Source organism: Myodes glareolus, chromosome 1, assembly GCF_982192425.1.
Source record: "Myodes glareolus chromosome 1, mMyoGla1.1, whole genome shotgun sequence".
In the NCBI taxonomy this organism is placed as follows: Eukaryota; Metazoa; Chordata; class Mammalia; order Rodentia; family Cricetidae; genus Myodes; species Myodes glareolus.
In genome coordinates, this window is record NC_142026.1 from 50,418,883 (window position 1) to 50,441,177 (window position 22,295).

Genomic DNA, 22,295 nt, shown 5'->3' on the forward strand with positions numbered 1-22,295 from the left:
TTGGAATTGTTTTTTGTTTCTATTCTATTTGCAGTGCTGGAGACAGAACCCAGCATCTTACACGTGTAAGGTAGGTGAACACTGTACCACTCAGCTACACCACAGCCTTCTTTCTACCTGATTTTAAGACAGCACTCAGTAAGTCCTCAGGATAGAATGAACTCACTCTGTAGTCCAGGCAAGCTTCAAACTTGTGGTCCTCTTGTCTTGGCCTCCCGAGGAACTGAGATTCCAAGTCTGAACCACTCCGTTTAATTTCCCCCCCTCCCTCATTTTCTCTTGTAACTGCTGTATAACTTCTGTCTAGTGAGGCACATACATTGTCTTAATGTTTTGTATTATTTTTAATTATGAGGTAAGGAGCATATACACATGAGTGAAGTTGCTTCAGAAGCCAGATGAGGACATCAGATCCCCTGAGTTGGAGTTATAGGCAGTTCTGAGCTGCGTGGCATGGGTGCTGGGAACTGAACCCAGGTCCTCTAGAGCAGTATGTCTCTCTCTCTCTCTCTCTCTCTCTCTCTCTCTCTCTCTCTCTCTTCCTCCTTCTCTCTCTCTCTCTCTCTCTCTCTCTCTCTCTCTCTCTCTCTCTCTTTCTCTCTTTCTCTCTCTTTCTGAAAAAGGGTCTGGCTGACCTGGAACTCACTATATAAACTAGGCTAGCCTTGAACTTACAAACAACCTCTTGCCTCTACCTCCCAAGTGTTGAGATTAAATGCATGAAACACCACACCTAGCTATAATATACACTCTTAGCTACAGAGCCATCTTTCTAGCCCTAAACACAATTTTTTGTTTTGTCTTTGTTTCTTGAGACAGGGTCTCATCCTATAGCCTTGGCTGGTCTGGAACTTACTATGTAGACCAGGCTGGCCTCAAATTCACAGAAATCCACCTGCCTCCCCCTCCTGAATGCTAGAATTAAAAGCATGCATACCATGTACCTGGAAATATGAGCGTCTATCATGCGAGGGAGGCAAGGTAGCAAGCAGCAGGCATGGAGCAAGGGACAGGAAGCCGAGAGGTCACATCTTAACCACAAGCATGCAGCAGAGGGAGCAAACCGGAAGCAGGGTGAAGCTTCTTACTCTCAAAACTGCCCCCCAGTGACATACTGCCTCCAGCAAGGTTGCACACCTCCTAAACCTCCCCAGACAGCACCACCGCCTGGGGACATGTAAAGATGCTGAGTCTATGGTGGGCATTTATCATTCAACCACAGGATCGGAGTCCTTTGCCCAGTGACCATTCTGGCTGTATTTGGAACTCTAGCCTCGGACCTTGGGCTGTGATGGTCTGCCTTCCTTCCTTCCCTAGAAGGAACTGACTCCCCCATGGGTATCCGAGTCCAAGATCATGCTGGGGCCAGAGGCCTGCCTCCAAAGGGACAGTGAATGTTCGGGAGGCACTGAAGCCACAGGAAAAGGGAGCAGGACGCCTCTGTCTTTTTCATCTTTTGTTTATTCGTTCAATACGTGCTGAGTGCCTCTGAGAATTCAAGTACAGCTATGAATGAAACAGACAGACCTCTCTCCTGGAGCTCGCTGGTGCAGGCAGATAGACAGCAAACAAGTTAGAAGCCTGTTACCTGAGGAATCCAGGGGATTTCACCCCCAAACTAGTGTGTACCCTGGGGATCAGTATAAAGTAAAGGCCCCTGGCGAGCAGGAGATACTGTGGGAGGCTCCCCAGGATGCTCCCTCAGCTGGATAAAGGACTTTAGGTCACCCCCAGAGCTCCAATGAATAAACACCACACACACACACACGCACACACGCACGCACGCACACATGCGCACAGATAAGAAGAAGAGACAGCCTGGACCAATTGTCAGCTATGGTTCTTCTCCCAAGGTTCAGTTTCCAGAGAGTTGATCACTAACTGTTGCTTGCTCTCATTTCTCTTTTCCCAAGTTCACTCCCATCTCCCAACCTCCATGAAGAAAGACACAGAGGAATCTGCACCACACTGACTTTAGTCACCCAACCACACTTCAGTGACTGCCCCCCCCTCATTGTGTCAATCTCTTTCCAGTTCATTCCAGCAAGCCCCGTGTCAGGGGCAGAAGTGATCTGCTCTCGCCTTCCCTACAGTCCCGTATCTCCTGCATCTTCTCCAGTGTTAGGAAGATTCCTGCAAAGAGGGGCCGAGACGTCTGTAAAGCGCATGCCCGAACATATGAATTCAGCCCTGCTGCTGTGCTTCATAGTTTGTTACCTTAAAGAGATTATCTTAATATTCTTCCCCTGGACACAAACCCTTTCATCTGGGGGAGGGGCAGTTAGTGTTTGTCGACTTGACCCAAGCTTGACTGAGGAACAGCCTCCATCAGATTGGCCTATGGGCACCTCTGCGGGGACATTCTCTTAATTTATGATTGATGTGGGAGGACCCAGCCCACTGTGGGTAGTATCATCCCTAGGCAGATGTTTCTGGATTGGATGAGAAAACAAGCTGAGTGAGCCATGAGGGGCAAGCCCATAAGCATCATCCATGCACAGCCCCTGCATCAGCTATGTGAGTTCCTACCTAGCTTCTCTTCACGATGGACTATAAATTCTATACAGCAATAATCTTTCTCAGGTTGCCTCTGGTCATGGTGTTTATCATGGCAATCGGAAGCTAACTGGGGCCAGCAGGCACAGTACCACAGTACCACGTAGACAGATGCTAACTCCTACGAGAAAGCTGCCAGACAGGGAGGGAGATACTGAAGCTATCGTTGGTTTCAGGTGGAGGAGCTGTCAGAGGTAAATAGGCAGGGTCCCAGAAAAGGAATTGTCCTGGACCACTCCTTCAGAGGGCGCTGTAGGAGAAAGCCCCTACCCCTGAGGGACCGTGACTGGGTCCTGAAGGAGGAAGGCATCAGGAGAGATGCAGCTTCACATCGGAGACCTCATGATGGGGCCTAAGAGGAGATGCATCAGGAAAGAGCCAGCCTCCGTATATAACAAGACAGGGAGGCTGAAGGCCTTGTCAAGTCCCCCAAATGAAAGCGGTTCTTACCCTTACAGTTTTTCAGGGAGGATGGGGACTTCCCTATCGTGTGACTTGGCCTGGCCTAGCCTATGTGCTAAAGGAGGCAGGTAAAAGCATCAGGTTATCTTGTGGTTGCAAGGTTGTGAGCTCGCTGGCCACAGTCATTTACTGGAATTCCCCCTGTCCTCTGCCTCACGAGCAACCCTCCCCTCCATGGAAGTTTGCCCAAAAAGTGCTCTCCAGGCCCCTTGTATTAGTCACTTTTCTGTTTGTTCATCACGTGGTCCCCGTGGAGGTCGGAACCTTCGATTCCCAGCAGCAACACAGCAGCTCACAACTGCCTGTAAATCCAGTTCTGGGGACTCCTAGTCCTTAGGATCGCTCATGCGCACATACCACCCCCCACCACACACACATGCACACACTTAAAAATAGTAATCGTAAAAATGTTTTAAGAAAAAAACATTTTGTTTCTATCCATCTTTTGAACTTGTAGGGGTTTTTGTTTTGTCTCTGTCTGTTTGGCTGCATGAGTGAGGGGGCTAATGAATATTTCTGTGCACACTTCTGTGTGGACATGTGTTTCCAATGATCTTGGGGACAGGCCTAAAAGTGGAATGACTTGGCAAGTCTGCGTTTAAGGTTTTGGAACTGTCAAACTGCTTTTCCAAAGGGCTGAACCATTTGGCATTCCCTCCAGCACTGAAGGAAGGTTCTAATTCTTTCCAATCTCATTGATGTTTCGTTCGATTTTTATTTTTCCCATTCTTGTATGGCAGAAATCGAATCTTCTCATGGTTTTGAAGATTTTTGTAATTGCATGTATGCACGTGTGTAGTGTGTACATGTGAGTGCAGTGCCTACAGAGGCCAGAGGAGGGCGTTAGCTCTCCTGAAATTGGAGTTACAGTAGGTTGTGAGCCGCCAGAATGTCCTCTGTGAAAGCAACAAACACTCTTAAAAAATGGCTTTTTTTCTTATTTTACATACAAATTCCAGTTCCCCCTCTCTCCTGTCCTCCCGCTCCCCCAACCTTCTCCTCACCCCACCCCCTATCCACTTTCCAATCCTGTGGTTTACTTATTCACTTTATTGGTGGTCTTTGAAACACAAAAGTTGTTTTTATTTTGGTTTGTTGTTGTTGTTGATGTTGTTGTTGTTTTGAGACAGGGTTTCTCTGTGTAGCCCTAGCTGCCCTGGAACTACTCTGTAGACCAGGCTGGCCTTTAACTCGGAGATCTGCCTCTGCCTCCCAAGTGCTGGAATTAAAGGTGTGCACCACCACCCAGCAAGTTTTCAATTTTGATGCTCACTTATTTAGAATGGAGAGGTGGCTCAGTGGTTAAGAGCACTGGCTGCTCTTCCAAAGGTCCAGAGTTCAATTCCCAACAACCACATGGTGGCTCAAAACCATCTGTAATGAGATCTGGTGCCCTCAACTGGACCTGAAGGTGTACATGCAGGCAGAACACTGTATACATAATAAATAAATAAACAAACAAACAAACAAATAAATAAATAAATAAATAAATATTTTTTTTAAAAAAGAATGTGGTGCTAGAACCCAGTCTCTGCTCAGTCTCAGGCCATTGTGTCTGCAGCAGCCTCCCTACCCCCCTTCCACAGGCAGAGACAAGGTCTGTGAGTTCCTAGCTAACAGACTCCCCAGGGTCAGGATCTCTCACCTGAGCAGAAAATTTATATCAAAGCAATATATACTGCTCTCTGCACTCTTTCCTACCTCCTGCCTGGAAATCGCAGAGCTTGTGGTAGGCTTTTATTGTGAAATCCCGTCCTCAGAGCTACTTCTCCCTCTGCTACCACATGGACTCTGATACCCACACCATGTTGTGAGTATCTGTCTCCCCTGCTGAGGTCAGAGTCCCTGATTTTGATGTTTTTTATGTTTTTATAATTGTGTGTGTGTGTGTGTGTGTGTGTGTGTGGTGTGGTGTGGTGTGCATGCACTCATGTATCACAGTGTGTGGAGAGGTCAGAGGACAATTTGCAGGAGCCAGTTCTTCTACCATGTGAGTTCTAGGGATAAAACTCAGGTCCCCAGGCTTAGCAAGCACCTTTAGGCACTGAGCATCTCAGTGGCTCACTATTCTTACTTAAAAAAAAAAAGTGCAGCTATGCTGGGTACGGTGGTCCACACTGTTAATCCCAGCATATAGGAGACAGAGGCAGGAGGATTTCTGTGAGTTCAAGGCCATCTTGGATTACAAAGTAAGTTCCAAGCCAACCACGGTTGTTGACAGAGGTTTCTGTCCCGCCCAGTCCCACAGCCATTATGTCCCAAAGAAACACACAGAGGCCTATATTAATTATAAACTGGTTGGCCTATTAGCTCAGACTTTTGTTTTTCTTTTTGTTTTTTATTTTGTTTTTCGAGACAAGGTTTCTCTGTGTAGCTTTGGTGCCTGTCCTGGAACTAGCTCTGGTAGGCCAGGCTGGCCTCGAACTCATAGAGATGCTCCTGCCTCTGCCTCCCAAGTCCTGGGATTAAGGGTATGCATCACCACTGCCTGGCTAGCTCAGGCTTCTTATTAACTAATTCTTACATCTTAAACTAGCCTATAATTCTTGCCTATGTTAGTCACGTGGCTTGGTCCCTTTTATCAGCGAAGTATTTTCATCTTGCTTCCTCTGTGCCGACTGCAGACTGAGTCTTTCCTCATCCCAGAATTTTCCTATTCTGATCACCCCACCTATACTTCCTGCCTGGCTGCTGGTCAACCAGCGTTTTATTAAACCAATACAACTTACAAAACTTTACAGGGTATAAGACCATTGTCCCACAGCACAGGGTTATATGAGACCCTGTCTCAGTCAATCAACCAACCAGTCAATCATAGGGCTGGAGAAATGGTGCTGAGGTTAAAGAGCACTGGCTGATCTTCCAGAAGACCCAGGTTCAATTCTCAGCACGCCAATGGCAGCTCAAACAACATCGTATCACATATCCCTGGTTTGCCTGGAACTTGCTAAGAACACTAAGCTGGCCTCATTCAGAGATCTGCCTGCCTCTGCTTCCAGAGTGCTGAGTGAGATTCAAGACATGTGCCACCACACCCAACAAAACTAAACCTTTTATCTTTTTTAAGTAAAAATTAAGGGGTCTGAAGAGATGGCTCAGAAGTTAAAAGCACTTGTTTTTGCAGAGGACCTAAGTTCAATGACCAGTCCACACGTAACACAACACCCAAAACTCCAGTTCCAGAATGCACAAGGCACAGACACACATGGGAGGAAAACACTCATGTACATAAAAAGTGAGGTCTTAGAAAATAGTAAAAAAAAAAAATTTTAAATCCAAAATAATAAGATGAATGGTATCACATCAACAGGAGAAAAACACCTTTTCCCCACGTCATCTGCCAAGACTGGGGGTGGGGGTGGGTGGGGGAGCCAGGGCTAACCTCCAGGCTGTGATTCACCTAGCCAAGCCAGAACCCAGCCTTCTGAGCCACCATTTATCAGGCCGGCCTCAGAAGTCTCTCCTGGCTAATGAAGCCACTTACCTCCTCCCAGCAAACTGGAGACACCAGACAGACCCAGGATAAGATGAATCCTGACTTTTTTTTTTAAATCGCCATATGTTGATTGCTTAGAATAGAGAAACATCCGGTTTTCTATGCAGGGGGAAAAAATGCCTGCAGGAGACCCAGAGAGTGTTCTGCTCTAGGTTTATTAAAACCTCAGAAAGTCCTCAAGTCCTCTGCATCCCAGCTCATAAACCAGACTCCACTGTGGTAGCATCCTGGGTTTTGAACGATGACCACGAGAGGGCGCCGCGACCTGAACTGCACAAGCTGCGCGGTTCACCGCTAGATGGTGCCTCATAATCTCGGCTGTGTAATAGCAGCCAGCTCCAAGCCTCCCTGCCTGCCTCCTTTCCTGACCATGGGGTCTTGGCCCTTCATCCCTGGCCATAGGACCGTTGTCTTGCATCCTTAGCCATAGTGCCTTCGCCCTGCATCGCTCCCCGCGCGCTTCCTTCCAGACTCTGGCTGCATCTCCAAACACAGAATCAAAGTCAAGTCTAGCTGAAAACACACCATCTGCCTGTGAATAAAATCTCTCTGGCGCTGTCACGTCAGCACCCGACGCAGGTTAATAACCAGCCTCCGAGCAGATGGCCGCTTTTTATAATTACCGGGTCCCTGCCTCGGCTTGCTCCCCTTTGCCTCCTCCCCAGCGGGAGCAGGTGGGTGTCACACCCCCACGTGTGCCCTGCCACCTGCTGCCACCAGCTACCAGTGGCGACACAGCCTTGCAGGGAGCCCCTTCTCCCCGGGGAGGCCTGGACCCAGATTAAACAGATAGTCGGTTTGCCGGAGAGGATGCAACAAGACCTGCAAGCCAAACCCTGGGAGGATAAATTAATGAGAAATTTTGATTGAACAACACATACGTTGAAATCCAGTCATTTCGCTCTGGAGGAATCTGTCATAATCCAAAGACTATCAAAATGCAAATTACAGAGATAGTAATATAAGCATATTCACTGCAGCGCTCTGATGTAAGAAGATAAGAACGTGCCTGCCTCCCCCCATGCTATGATATAAAGGGTACCGTATAACCATTGCCAGTGTGTCCAAGCAGTCTGAAATTACCTTAAAAATATGAAATTGGGGAGAAATGGCTCAATAGTGAGAGCCCTCGGTGCTCTTCCAAAGGACCCAGCTTCAGTTTCCGGCACCCATATGGTGGCTCACAGCTGCCCATAATTCAGGTACCAGGAAATCTGATGCCCTCTTCTGGCATATGCCAACATTGGGCACGCCTGTAGCATGCAGTCATACATGTAGGGAAAAAACCCATACACGTACAAATGAATATATACATTTTTGAAAGGAATATGAAGTAGGTGAGGCATGCCACTGAGGCAGAAGTAATACACTTTTCTAGATTTTTCTAAGTTTTCAGCAAAAATCATTGACAAATAAAAGGAAATGAGTGGTTTCTAAGAACTGTTTCAAAATACAGAGTTAAAGATGGGCATGGCGGGACATGCCTGTGATCTTAGTATTTAGGTGGCTGAGGCAGGAGGATCATGAGTTTGAGGACAGCCCCGAACTACACGATGAGGCCCTGTCTCAAAAATAACCCCAAAGTAAACCAAATCAAGGCAAACCCAGCAGAGCTGTGCACAGCCAAAACTGCTAACAGTGGCTGCCTTTCTGAGTCAGTCCAGGCAGCTTTCTGTCACAGTTTGTGTCCTCTGGCTCTCCAGTAGTTTTGTGCCGGTCAGCTATTAGCTATTCAAAATAAAGTTTAACAAAAAAGATACAGGGCTACGGAACAGGAATGGAGGGATGGAGAACCAGGGATGGAGAAGTCATCACCAGGGACAGAGAAGCCACCACCAAGGAAATCCAGGAAAACACTTTCCACCCCTGAGAGAAAGGACGGTGGAAGGTGGGTGCCCTGCTGGGCCCAATGTCACTGAGTCACAGCAGGACTGGCTGTCCAGGTGTCCTCACGTGAGTGCTGCTCCATCAGACACGAATCCCCGGGCCTCCTGGTTCCCCAAGCCTGGCACACAGTGGGACCTCATGCAGCAGCATGGAAGGATGGGTCCGACTGCCTAACTGATGGAATTCTATTACAACCCTGACGTTTCTAAATGTGTGAGTGTAAGCGGTTGCAGAACTGGACATACCATTCAAAATGGGGCACACGCACTTGGGAGGCTGAGGCGGGAGGATTGTTGAGTCCCACAGCCTGGACCATGTAGCAAGACAGTGAGACCCTGACTCAAACTAACAAAACAAAGTAAGAAAGGAAAGTATCCCCTAACCTGACGCACTGAACAAAAATCCTAACTGTGGTTTCATTGCCCAGCATTTGCAGACCGATATCTTCACCGCTCCACTAAGAGGACAACTCTAGAGCCCAGCAAAGCTATAGCAACCAGGGGTGTGGTCTTGACTTTAGACTTCTAGTTCAAGAGGCCTACAGGGTCACTTACTGATTAGCAGGAGGAATAGGAAGTGTCGGCTCAACCAGAAGAACCATAGTCTCCAAAGACGGCACCTGCTCCCAGCCCTGCCCTATCCCCTTTCTCTGACTTCACGAGCTCCAGGTGTCACAGAGCATCTGACCAATGCCAGCTGAGGTACTCTGATGCGAAGGCTCCGCCCCCTCCATCCCCACTCCCATGTCCATGGGGTGAAGTCCACAGAAGGCTTCCTGAACACACGAGCTCTCTGCCACTCAGAGGCTGTGCTCTCCCAGTTGGTCCTCAATCCAGCACCCACCTCTGGCTGTTGAAATCCCAGACTGCAGCCATGAAAAGAATCTCGGTCCCAGCACTACCCGCACGGGACTTGGCCATAGACAGCTGAAGGAGGCTAAGCATGCCGTACAGCAACACAGTCGAAACTGGCTTGAGACAGACATCAGGAGCTGGGCTGGGCAGCTTTTTACCCATCCTGTAAAAGCACTAGTCAAAACCTCTTTTAAGGCTTCAAATCTCAGAAGTGGCTTACACAAAATATACGGAAAATGACTTTTTCAGAGGAAAGTAATTTATTAGTAATTTGATGCCATTCGGGGTGTAGTCTTGAAAGCAAAGAGAAGATAGCATCAGGGAAGACCTGGGGATAGGTCTTCCTGGTTGTCCATGGTTGGGCCCCACCACCATCACTTCAGAGACAGCATACATCTTACTAAAAAATAGTTCATGTGGAAAACATTCCCCAAACTTGTTCGTGAAAACTGGGGAGTTCCCACCTGGTGTCTGAGTGAGGGCTCTGGGTTCTAGAGTCACCAGGTCAAAGTCTGGCTTCCATGGCTGGTAACCCCACTTGCTTCAAGAAGCTTGAAATCTGATCCTAGGTTTCCTCTGTCGCTTGTATTTTTCCCGGAGGGGTTCCATAGGAAATGATTTCCAAACAACAACTCCCAAAACTATTTGCTGAAGCCTGGCATAGCAACACATACCTCTGTGATCCCAACACTTGGTGGGTGGTGGAGGCAGGAGGGTCAAGAGTTCAAGGTCATCTTTGGCTTTACAGAGAACTGGGGACCAGCCTGGGCTACATGGGACCCTGCCCCAAAAATAATAAAACAGAAACAATGAGAATTTAAAGACTTCAACAACAACAAAATATTATAGACCTTAGCTTGTAATCTCATGGCTCAAAAGGCTGGGGCAGGAGAATCATAAGTTTGAAACCAAGCAGAACCACACAGAGAAACCCTGTTTTGAAAAAATAACACCTAGAGGTAGGGAGGCGGTTTAGCCATTAATGATCTTGCAGAGGGCTTGGGTTCGGTTCCCAGCTCCCACATGACAGTTTACACTGTCGGTAACTCCAGTTCTAGGAGGTCCAGTGCTCCCTCCTGGCCTCTGTGGGAATCACACACATACATACTGTGCTTACATAAATGCAGACAAAACATAAACAAACACACAAAAACCCAGAAAGACATAAAGCACATAGCTTGAAAGATAAATATTTATTGAGTGTCCACCACATAAAAGCCATGGTGCCAAGCAGGAGCAAGCTGGAGATAGGTAGGGTGACCAAGGCACACAGCTCCTGCACTCCCTGAGTGCACATCTCCAACGGGATGAAGAGAAGTATCAAATGTTTAATCAAATGTATATGATGTCATCGGTTGAGCTCCAGCACTTGGACCAACTGGGGCCAAACCAAAACTAAGCCACTCAAGGGCTGGGAGTAGGCTTAGCCATACAGCACTCGCCTTGGATCTACTAAGGGAGAGCTGGGAGCAGGGCTCAGGGGTGGTATTTACCCAGCTTATGCAGGACCCTGTGCTCCATCCACAGCATCACAAGAAAAACAGACACCAAACAAGCTGCTTGTCAGGTTTGAGCCACTGTCACTTAGGGAAATCAAGGAGAGGATGGCCAAATCCCTGGTGTCATCCAGGGTGATAAGGTGCCTGCCCAGGGGCTAACCTCGGTGCTGGTGTTTCTGTTCGCCCTTGGTCTCCTGTTGAGCTCCTCTCTCCAGCACATCAGAACACTCACTGCGTCTTGATTCTGTGACTGTAAATAAAAGCTAAGTAAGGAGCTAGGTCCCCACCTTCTATCTCCCAGCTCCTCTATGTTGTCCAGGTTGGTCTTGAACTCCAGGGCTCAAGGATGCTCCCACTTTGACCCTTCCCTTATTTGGGACTGTGGGTGTGCATCACAGCACCCAGCTCAGTTAGGATCTTTGAACGTGACTCATTGTTAATTTTGTCTTTCCACACAAGTGAATTGTAAACTGCAGCCAGTGCGGGGAGGAAACTGAGCTGGGATAGAGAACATGGAAGAGGAAACTTAGACACAGTGGCATGAGGAACAGTCTTTGAGGTAAAGCTGGGTACGGAGGCACAAGCCTACAGTCCCAGCTATATAGCAAGCTCACTTGAGCTCAGGAATTCAAGGCCAGTCCAGGCAACATAGTAAGAAAAAGAAAGAGAGTGAAATTAATTTAGACTACAAGTATAGACAGTAAAGAGGGTCCAGAATTGACAATAAAAGAAAAAGATAAATAAGATCTAGACAGGGATGGCGCACACCTTTAATCCCAGCAGTCGGGAGGCAGAGGCAGGCGGATCTCTGTGAGTTCAAGGCCAGCCTGGTCTACAAGAGCTAGTTCCAGGACAGGCTCCAAAGCTACAGAGAAACCCTGTCTCAAAAAACCAAAATAAAATAAAATAAAAGATAAATAACTGCCATGATTTTCCATAATAAGGCAAAAGACTTTAGAAGTTTAACCAAAGTTACTCAAGAGAGCCTGGTGCATAGTGTGGGGACTGTCTAGGATTTGTGGCTTCACTCAAAGTAGGGACCACTGTCATCGTGAGACCACTGGGAAGTCCCTGGGCAAAGAAGAGGAACACTCAGCAGGTAAGCACAAACCTGGCAAGAGCTGGCTCTGAACCCCGCAAGACCCTCCGATCCTGTCACAGGTACCTAGAGGTGCTTTCACAGGAAGAGGAGCACCCGGCACAGTTGGCCAGCCAACCTGAGAACTTCTTTTAGACCCACAGGATCAGGAGGACTCCTAAGCTGTCTGTGGATGTCAACAGCCCAGACCTTTCCATAGTACACAGAGCCCACAATGCACGGCTGAAGCCTCTCCAGCGAAGGACAGCCCAACGGGATGTACTCCCAGCAGGGGACAGTCCAACAGGATGTACTCCAGCTTACAGTCAATGCTGATGGCGTGCAGGTTTCTCAAGGTACCTGCCAGGCACCCCCCATTCCCAGGTCACCTTCTGGGAGTCATAGAATCATCCAAATGCAAGCCCATCCCCCACGGGGAGTGACCTAATCATCATAGCGGATCTCGGCCTGCAGCTCCTTGGTGACATAGGTGGCTAGCATGGCCAAGAGCTTCTGCTGCATGGCCTGGTTGCTCATGACCAGAGCAGTGAGCTGGATAGCATCTGTCCAGTCCAAGTTCCTGATGATGGCCGTGGCTTCGTTAACGAGTTTCTGCTGCTCGGCAGGGGGCAGCTCCATTAAGATCTGAGGAACCGGCTTATACTGTCCACTCGTCATCCAGGCCCCCAACAGGCCCCCAACAGTCCCCCCTGGAAAACAACAAAGGGCTCAATTAGTTTGTCTCATCCTCCAACAATGGCCTTGATTGCTTGCCGAGAATGTAGCCACTGTCATGACAAGTGGGCACATTCATGAGCAGGGTCACAGCAAGCTCAGCTTCTGCCAGGTAGTCAGCAGGGCAAAGGTTTATGCGGTCTCCGGTCCCTGTGGCCCCGGTAATTGGCATCGAAGGAAGGCCCTCCCAATGTCCCCCACTTGCACCCTCCCCGCCTCTGACCTGTGCCAACTAAGTCAGATCCCCTTCCTGGATGAACTTTCCCACTCCTGTGACTTTCAGAACAATCTGTGTCCATAAAGGAGGGGCTGAGAAGGAACTGCACCTTCTGGGAAACCGCTTGCCTGGAGAGGCTGGGAGGTTGCGTGGTTTCCACAGTGTGGCTGTGATAAAACACCAGGACAATACGCAACTGGGAAGGAAAGGGTTCATTTCATCTTACAACTTCAGATCACACTCCATCACCGAGGGAAGTCAGGGCAGGAATTAACCTAAGGCAGGAACCTGAAGAGAAGCTGTTCTTTCGAGGTCTATGAAGAATTTTGCTGGGATTTTGATGGGCCTTGCATTGAATCTGTAGATTGCTTTTGGTAAGATTGTCATTTTTACTATATTAATTCTACCTACCCAAGAGCATGGGAGATCTTTCCACTTTCTCGTGTCTTCTTCAAAGACTTAAAATTCTTGTCATACAAGTCTTTCACTTGTTTGGTTAGAGTTACTTAGATATTTTATGCTATTTATGGCTATTGTGGAGGGTGATGTTTCTCTAATTTCTCTCTCAGCCAATTTACCATCTGTGTATAGGAGGGGTACTTATTTTTTGAGTTAATATTGTATCCTGCTAATTACTGAAAGTGTTTATGAGTTGTAGAAGTTTCTTGGTAGAATTTTTGGGGTCGCTTATGTAAACTATCATATCATCAGCAAAGAGTAAGCGTTTGACTTCTTTTCTGATTTTTATCCCCTTGATCTCCTTTTGGTGTCTCACTGCCCTAGCTAGAACCTCAAGAACTATATTGAGTAGATATGGAGAGAGTGGACAACCTTGTCTTGTTCCTGATTTCAGTGGGATCGCTCACACGGGAATTTTCTGTACAATCTTTGCAACTTCTACACGTTTATAATATTATTCCAAAACGAGACGTTTGTTTAATACTGGGGACACCATGATTGCAATTCCAGCACTCTGAAGGCTGAGGCATGAGGATCTCATGTTTGAGGTCAAATCTGGAATACATTGATCATTTCAAACCAGCCTGATGTACATAGAGAGATCATAGCTAAAAAAAAATTTTAAAAAAAAGTGCTTGGGACTGGAGAGTTGGCTCAGTGGTTAAGAGCAGAGCACTGGCTGCTGTTGCTGAGGACTGATGTTTGATTTCCAACATCCACAGGGTGGCTCACAACCATCCTTAACTCCAGTTTCAAAGATGCTGATGCCCTCTTCTGGTCTCTATGGGTATTGCATGCATACAGTTCATGGCCATAACAGGCCAGCAAAACATCCATACACATAAAATGAAACTATATAAAACACTTTGTAAATATCTAATTAAGTAAACAAACAGCACAGCTTGGTGAGAACCCACTTGTAGGCTGGGCTCAGAAGACAGAGAGTGACAGCCACATTTTCTGAATCCAAGCAGCGTGGTCCTGGAGGCAGACAGCTCCTCTGGTGCCCAATACTGGGGCAGCCAGTCTCTAAGGGAAAGAGGCATTCCAGGAAAGGAAAACCAGTTCATTCACAAGTTTGTCTGAACTCTTCCTCCTGACACCCGTGAGCATCTAGAACTGACAGTACCACATGCAACAGCATTAACTCTTCACAGAACATCAATATCTGATTTACAGCAGCACTTAATGCGGACGGTTATCAGGATATCCATGCACACAGTACTAGCAGGCCTCTGGAGAAAGGACAATTCCTGTGTTTTTCAGGGGGAATGAAGCACCCACCCGTGACCAGGGACCAGAAGCAGCGAGTCCCTAGAGACACTACTCTCTGCCAGCCTTACTCAACAGGAATAAAATATGGGCTCCCACAACAGAGACAGCCCACGGCTCTACAATAAAACAGCCCCAGTCAGGCTTCCCCGGCACTGAGACAGGAGTGGGAATGTGAGGGTGTCACTGGGGAAACAAGAAACGTGGGAAGAAGCAGAAGTTGGGACTCCTGAATTCACAGAATTTAAAATCACAAAAGATAAAGGTCTGAGCCATCTGTTTCTATGAAACGTAGCTTTCATCCAATGCAATGTCCTGTACGGAGGGGTGGGGACGACAGACAGACAGATGGACACACTTGTCAGCAAGCTGGGAAACAGAAACTAGAAACCAGCCCCAGCGCTAAAGAGCTTCCGTCTGCATAGCCTGTCACGATGTAAGGACTGAAAATCACCTAGCAATAGCTTCTAGAAGACTGGGGTCAAGGAAGGACTGTGTCTGACCCCACCACGGTACATACAACAGCAGCCAGTAAAGAACCACCCAGCTGCACACGGCAGGCGTCCAGCCTGCGGTGGGGATGCCACCTAAACTGTATTGAACGGTCCGTGGTGGCCATCTCAGGGGGAAGCAAGCAGAGCGAGCAGCGTTCCATGGCTTTTGCTTCGGTTTCCGCCTCGAGTTTTCACCCTGACTTTTCTTCATAATGGACTGGAAGCTGTAATAAGCCTGCCCCTCACCAAGTTGCTTTCAGTCATGGTGTTTTCTCACAGCAACAGAAAGCAAACTAAGACACAGCCAGGCTATGAGCAACTGATCATGGAAGGAACGTGGCAGATGTAGTTTCTTTGGTTCCCTTTTACAGTAACATAGTAGCAATGATGTATGCAGGGGACATCTGGAGGTCCCAGGCACTTCAGTACCTTTAGACTCAAGGACACATCTCTAGGGAAAGGGCAGAGCCAGTGGGTTCCTGGAGGTGCCTCCCAGGCCTGACAGATGCAAACACCAAGGCCAAGAGAATTCTGTATCACATGGAAGCTGTGAGGACACACTACACACAGAAGCCCCTGGGCCTTATGGAATCCCTGCACAGTGTATGTGGTAGGTACCATTCTTACTGATCAGATCGTTCTTCCATGTAGTTCCAAAACCCTCAAGCATGCCAGAAGTCTGGAATGTACTATGTAGCCCAGGCTATCCTTGAACTCTCCATGTTCCTGCCTTCCCAGGGACAGGCCTGAATCAAGGCTGGTTGTACCTGTGAAGACACACTCACCAAGAGCAATTCCTGGCGGGCCACCAACCAAACCACCGACGAAGGCCACTGTCCCCGCAACCAAGGCACCCCTCCCAGAGTGCTTGACGGCTGCCTTCATTTTTCTCTCGCGGGAAATGGAACACAGAAGCTTCATGACGTCATCTACCTCAATGGGCATCTCGGCAGACCTTAAAGGAAGATTCAAGGAGATAGGTGGTTTCAATGTTTGCCCAAATGTGTACTTAAAAAGAAAGTGTAGCTGGGCAGTGGTGGCGCACGCCTTTAATCCCAGCACTCAGGAGGCAGAGGCAGGTGGATCTCCGTGAGTTCGAGGCCAGCCTGGTCTACAAGAGCTAGTTCCAGGACAGGCTCCAAAATTACTGAGAAACCCTGTCTCGAAAATCGAAAGAAAGAAAGAAAGAAAGAAAGAAGGAAGGAAGGAAGGAAGGAAGGAAGGAAAGAAAGAAAGAAAGAAAGAGTATGTAGGTGTTCTGCTGCATGTATGTCTGTGTACCACATGCGTGCAGTGCCCTTGGAGGCCAGTGATCCCCTGGAACTGAAGCGACAGACATCTGTGAGATACCATATGGGTGCTGGTAATCAACCGGGGTCCTCTGAAAGAACAGCCAGTGCTCTTAACCTCTGAGTCTTCTCTCCAGTTCGTCGTTTTACTTCTGTTTATTTTTGAGATAAGGCCTTCCTAGCTACTTACTCTGGACTAATCTGTTTTGTTTAATTATTTATTCTGAGATAAGGTCTTGCTACACAGGCCTCGCCATAATTCTTTTGCTCGGGGAATAACAGGAGAGTACCCCAGGACCCTGTGGTGGAAAGGGAGAGTTCTAATGAGCTTATGAGTATTTTGACTCAAATGTATCAGTTTCTAGCGTCTCAGGAAGAGCGCCCACCTTCCGGAAGGAAGAGTTGCTTGGCCGTGTGCATGTCAGACGGGCACACAGCCCTGTGTGGTTCTGTCGCCAAGAAACTGGGCATCCACTAACAAGCAAATGGGAGCAGCGAAGTGGATGAAAGGTCTGTTGTGCCCTCTGGTTAGCTTTAGACTCCTGACAAATGAGGAAGCAGCCTCAACCACAGGCTTTACCAGTCCCCTAGCAAGCTAAGCCTGACCTCTCTCACACCAGCAGCCTTTCATCAAGTGGCTCCCGCAACCTTCAACATAGAAAGTCTGGCAGGGACAGAGAATTCCCAGCCATATGGCCCCTCGCGCGTGACAAGGTATCTGAGCCAAGTCAGAAACGGGGAAAAGGACAAGACTCGGAGGCCGTGCTGGCATTTGCCTGCTACGTAACCCAGAGCCAGGAGTCAGATACTCGGCTTTTAAGATGGAGCGCAAATGGGGCTAAAAATGCAGATCTTTACGGCAGACACAAAAAATGCACTGAGTCTGAGCCCCAGTGCAAAAACAAGGATGGACCCTTTCAAGGGGTAGAAAGAAGGGATGCAAAGTGACTGAGAAGAGCCAAGGGCACTGTCGACCCTGTTGGGACACCATGCGCCAAGACAAGACCTGGGTAGGGCAGCACAGACTGTCCTCTCGGACCTTGGGAAGCTAAAGCAGGGGTTTGCGAACCCATGGTCAGCCTGGATTAGATAGCTAGATTCTCTACCAAAAAGAAAATAATGATTAATTAATAATTAACTATTATTAAAATCTATATTATACATTAAATATTATTATAATCATATTATAATTAATTATTGATAAAGAAAAAACCAGGAACAAGGTGAATTAGCAAGATGAAACCATCACAAAACAAAATAAATCCGATTTCTGGGGGCTTGGTGATGGATAGGCATGGTGGCTCATAGCTACAATTCCAGCACTTGGGAAGTCAAAGAAAGATCAGGACGAGTCTGAGGCCAGTCTGGGCTACACAGTGAGATCGAGGCTTGCCTGCACTCAAAACACGAGACTTCCAGGGGCTTGTAAGATACATGAAATGACAGACAGAGAGCCCTTAAGAATAATGACCGTAGGCAATCTGTGAGATCAGGGCACAATGCCATGCTGCTGGGAAGTGACAGGCAGAGGCAGAGCCATAGATGAGATGCACTGTGCCCCACAGAGGGACTGGTGGGTAAGGAGAGCCCACACACTGACAGACCACTTCATAAGGCTGGGGAGAAAGCGCCGCAGGATTGACACTTCCTGATGACTCCCACACTTCCTGCTCCTGTGAGGCTGAGGGACAGACATGTCAGTAAGCTAAGGGACTTTGCTGAGGGAGTTCCAGGGCTACAGCTTGGGTTATACCAGGCTTTGGTTGGTTAGCTGGTTTCTCTCCGTGCCCAAGGATTGTGTAGAATCAGAATCCCTCAATGTAAATCTCCTCTTGGCTCTGGGAGTTCTGAGTTCTGTAAGGAACCCATGGAGTCACCACATTGACACAAAGGCTTTTTTCAAAAACTCTGGACACTCCCAGGAGGAGGAAGTATGCTATGTTCCAACCCCTTGAAATGGTCCTTCTGCGCACCCTTATCCTTTTGAGACTTCTTTACTTGCTGTGTAGCCCAGGCTAGTCTGAAACTCCATGACGGCCTTCTGCATTGGCTCCGAAGCCCCGGTATTATTGGTCTGTACTATCCATTGTCTCTGTTTTCTTCATCAATTTTGATAAACTTTAGATGAATGCCTTCCTTTCAAAAGGCATTTGAATACCCACCACTCCCATCCTGATTAGCTTTGGGGCAGATCCAGCTTTTTGTTTCATCTGTCGGTTACACTGGAAAAAATCAGGTTCAGCCCAGGTCTCAGAAGACGGCAGGATACCCCCCAATACTCAGAAGCACGAGGCCTGTGCCCTTCTGGTCCTGAAGCACCAGCACACAGATACCACTCCACATATCAAATCTCTGCAGAATAATGGATCTGCATTCTCAGAATGGGTTTTGCATAGCAAGACAGTGCACATGGAAGAGGCAGGACAGAGATGCATACAGTAGCTGCCCCCTATCCATAAAGAATGCATTCTGAGACTCCAGTAGATGCCTGTAAAGCTTGATTAATCTGTCCTGACAGCTTTTATGTCCTGGATCCTTTGCATTGTAACTCTCGAGCCTTGGAGTCTTTAGTGTGTAAAACGAGGTTACTAGCACAAGCACTGGGCACCCACCACAGCTAAGGGCTACCGAGTGACTAGCAGGCGGGTAGGGTAAACCCTGTGGATACACTGGACAAAGAGAAGATTCAGATCTCCAGCAGAATGGAGCGGGATGGCATGAGACTGCATCACACTCAGAAAACCCGTGATTTAAAACTTACTAAGTCTTTAAAACTCATGAATTGTTTATTTCTAAAAAAAAAAAATTTCACTTACTATTTGGCTGCAGTTAGCTGAAACTACAGAAGGTAAAACTGTGGACAATAGGGAACGGGCTAATGTTCCTACCCACTTCACCCTCGATTATCCCCAAACCTGCTCTGGATAATTTTAAGTGGAGCAGATAAGGCACCAACATGCCCATGCCATTCCTAAATCTCCACCTAAGTCAGTGCAAGAGGACAAGCCAGGCTCCTTAGCAGGTGCCAGGGAGCAGGGGAGCAAGGGCAGCTCCACTCCAGCCGGGCGTCTGCAGTCTGCAAGGCAAGGCAAGGCAGGTTTAAATTTCTCGAAGAATAATTTCAGAAGTTACATCAGCAACAGGCTTTTGTTGTGGAAGTAAAGGTTTGCACCTCGGCTCCTGAGTCCCTGGAAAGCCTTTCATTTCCTGCCTTCTTCAGGCTCATGAGATTTAAAAGAAACATCCCCTGTCTCTCCTCCTCCCAGCCCAGGGCCACTGTGTCTGTCAGTGACCGTGAGAGTTTAGGTCACAGCAGACAGGGCTTTCCCACAATAGTACAACTATTTCAATAATGCTGTCCTCAAAACAGGTCCTGATCAATCTACCTGCGGGCCACAGGGAAGGCAGATGCTAACTGAGCCCTGATGGTTTACAGTCACCCAGACTAGTCGGAAGATGATGGCCGGATTCTGGAACATACACAGAGCAGGGGAAAAGTCAAGCCTTTGCACAGCAGCCTCAACTGAGTTCAGTCAAGTTATGAGAGACAACGGAGGAGGCTTTAGAGCTAACGGGACCTCCATGTCCTTTATAGCAATATTAGGCAAAGCTGGGATTCCAATCCCCAGTGTGGAAGGAGGAAGTGTGTGTTGGTGGAGAAATAAAACAGAAAGAGTGTGGAGAACAGGCCCTTGCTCCCTTTTTCGGAATTTACAAACTCCAAGCTGAAATCTGGCCTCTATAAAGTTCATCATCCCATTCTTCCACCACACAAAGTTGGTTTTTAATTACTTGGCTGTTGGTATTTAAAAACAAGAGGATGTCGAGGACGTGCTGGCACAGCTCTGTAACCCCAGACCTGGGGAGGCTATGGTAGGAGGACCGACAGTTCAAGACCAGGTTGGATTATATAGTGAGATCCTGTCTCAAAATAAGGGCAATAATAATATCTTACAATTTAGATTTTCCTGACTTCTCTTGAAAGACCAGAAGGTGTCCGTGGTAGGTTCACTACACAGCTCGCAGACTGGGCTGGCCAGGGGCTGACATCCGGCACTCTTGCACTCCGTGGCTCAATGCCCTCTTCCCGGGCCTTCACCCCTGCCTACGGGCACCTTATCTACTTACTTAGTCATAGAACGCTTCTCAACCACAACTCCAACTAATCTGGCTTTCTGCGCCCCTGACATCTTTCCTGACCATCTCTAAGCCAGTGCCATGTCCCCTCCCGCAAGGAGCCTGGGGTAGGCTGTGGGAGCCGCCGCAGCACGCACGCGCACTCCCGCACACCCGGGCTGATGCAGGCTGCGCTCGGAGCTGGCCCCGACTCCAACCTCGGCGCTGCAGTTTAGGCCTGTCCATGCCTCGGTTCCTTTGAGTGAAGATGAACAGCAGTGTGCCCCATGCGGTCCCCGACCGGCTCCGCAGACCCTGGCTTCCCCGCGCGCACCTTTACCGTGCTGGAGTCTGGGACCGCGGGGACACTGAGCACCGCTCCACGCAGCCGGCTCCGCTCTGCCAGCGCTACACAGCCGCTGACAGGCCACAGCCGCCCTGGCTCCGCCCTCCCTCCTTCCGGCTCCGCCGGCCTTCCGGGTCGCCATGCCTCGGGTCCCCGCGGATCCCGGTGCTCAGCGGGTCCAGGCCTGGGAGGGAAGGACCCTGAGGGTTCAGCGGGGCGTCCCTTCCCCCTGCCCCGCCCCAGCGTCTGGTTGGCTGGCACACACAGACCACGGCTTGGAAGCTCTTGGGGAGCGTCTGGAGAGGACTCTGTGACCCGAGGACACACCGGGACATAAAGCTTCCCCCACCCACACCAACCCCGGCTACCTTGTTCTTAGCCAACCTCACGTCTAGGATCCGGGGTCGCTCCAGGAAGGTCCTCTCCGAGCACCCTTTACTCGGGGCTTGTGACCTGCAGGGGTTCCTCCCACCCCGGAATTCTGTGCCTAGAAGATGCTGCCGGGGGCGGGGGGGCTGAGCTGTCAGAAACTGCTACTGATTAACGCTGGGGCCTAAGTGAGGTGCGCAGGGGCTGGCCTGGCCTTCATACCTCCTATGGCTAGAAAGGAGCCCCCACTCCACTTGCAGTCAAAGGGAGGCTAATTTGGAGGAGAGCAAAAAGTAGCCGAAAAGCCCAGAGAGGCCCGTAGAGCAGTCCCCATTCTTGTCTCAAAGGACCCCAGGGCTAGCCTTGAACTATCCCTAGTCAGAAAGAGGCTTCTGGAAGCTCTCCCAACACTGTGAACTGTAACCCTGAGCAAAGTCTTGCTGAGTAGGAACGGTTGTCCATGCCAAACTAGATTCAGAGGAGCTGGGCGGGCTAACGCCACCCAATTAGAAAGTGTGTACTCCAGTCTGGGTCTGTGTGGCTTCTAGCACGCCCTGTCTGGGTTGTGGCAGTACAGCGAACCTCCAGATGACAGACTTTCCCATGAAAAGTTCTATCATTTTTGTTCTTGTCTTGTGAGAAAGCTTCGAAAACCCTTTTAATACCAAGATTCTCCTGGCTGGTGTGGAAAATTGGTGTCCATCTTCGAATAGGAACTTTTTCCTGAGTTTGGGTTACTTTCAAGAGCCAGTCAGAGTTAACTGAGGCCGAGAATCGGTCAGCTCACTGCTTCTCTTCTGCCTACGCTGAGTGAGGTGCTCCAGTGGCCCCCCGCGGGCAGCGCCCCCTGGTGGCACGTTAGAGAACCGGATTGTCGTCTCCTTTGCCTAAGAATAGAAAGTACAAGAAGCAGGTACAAGAGATGCAGGGTGCAAGAAAGAAAGCTCGGTGGAGAAGAGAGACTAGGATATAAGACAGTCACACAAATAAGACAAAAAGAAAGAAGTCATAAAATGATCGCGCTGAAGGCTAGAAATGTTCACTAGCGGCTGAGGCTGTCTGTGGAGGAGACATCACAGAAGGGCTAGGGGGTGCACCTCCATAGTCCCATCACTTGGGACCCACCTTTAATCCTAGCACTCAAGAGGCAGAGACAGACAGATCTC

General features: G+C 48.7%; 1 protein-coding gene across 4 annotated transcripts; it reads right to left on the reverse strand.

Annotated features, from left to right (window-relative positions):
• Positions 1-10,429: 10,429 nt before the first annotated feature.
• On the reverse strand, positions 10,430-21,152 carry C1H19orf12 (chromosome 1 C19orf12 homolog). 4 transcript variants are annotated; one of them, XM_048448818.3, is made up of 3 exons: positions 21,129-21,152; positions 15,795-15,964; positions 10,430-12,542 (listed from the first exon to the last, which is right to left on the reverse strand). In XM_048448818.3, exons 2-3 carry the CDS (start codon positions 15,952-15,954, stop codon positions 12,277-12,279), a joined length of 426 nt encoding a protein of 141 aa, XP_048304775.1. In that variant the 5' UTR covers positions 15,955-15,964; positions 21,129-21,152; the 3' UTR covers positions 10,430-12,276. The 4 variants fall into 4 exon arrangements, with proteins under 4 accessions (XP_048304775.1, XP_048304771.1, XP_048304773.1 ...); XM_048448814.3 differs by lacking the exon at positions 21,129-21,152 and adding an exon at positions 20,749-20,897; XM_048448816.3 differs by lacking the exon at positions 21,129-21,152 and adding an exon at positions 20,755-20,890.
• Positions 21,153-22,295: the final 1,143 nt, after the last annotated feature.

Bases quoted from the DNA above. Each gene is read 5' to 3' on its own strand.
- C1H19orf12 (XM_048448818.3), bottom strand. From the start codon at position 15,954: ATGCCCATTGAGGTAGATGACGTCATGAAGCTTCTGTGTTCCATTTCC. The intron at 12,543-15,794 runs GTGAGTGTGTCT...GTTGTTTTCCAG, and splicing joins CCCGCCAGGAATTGCTCTTG to GGGGGACTGTTGGGGGCCTG.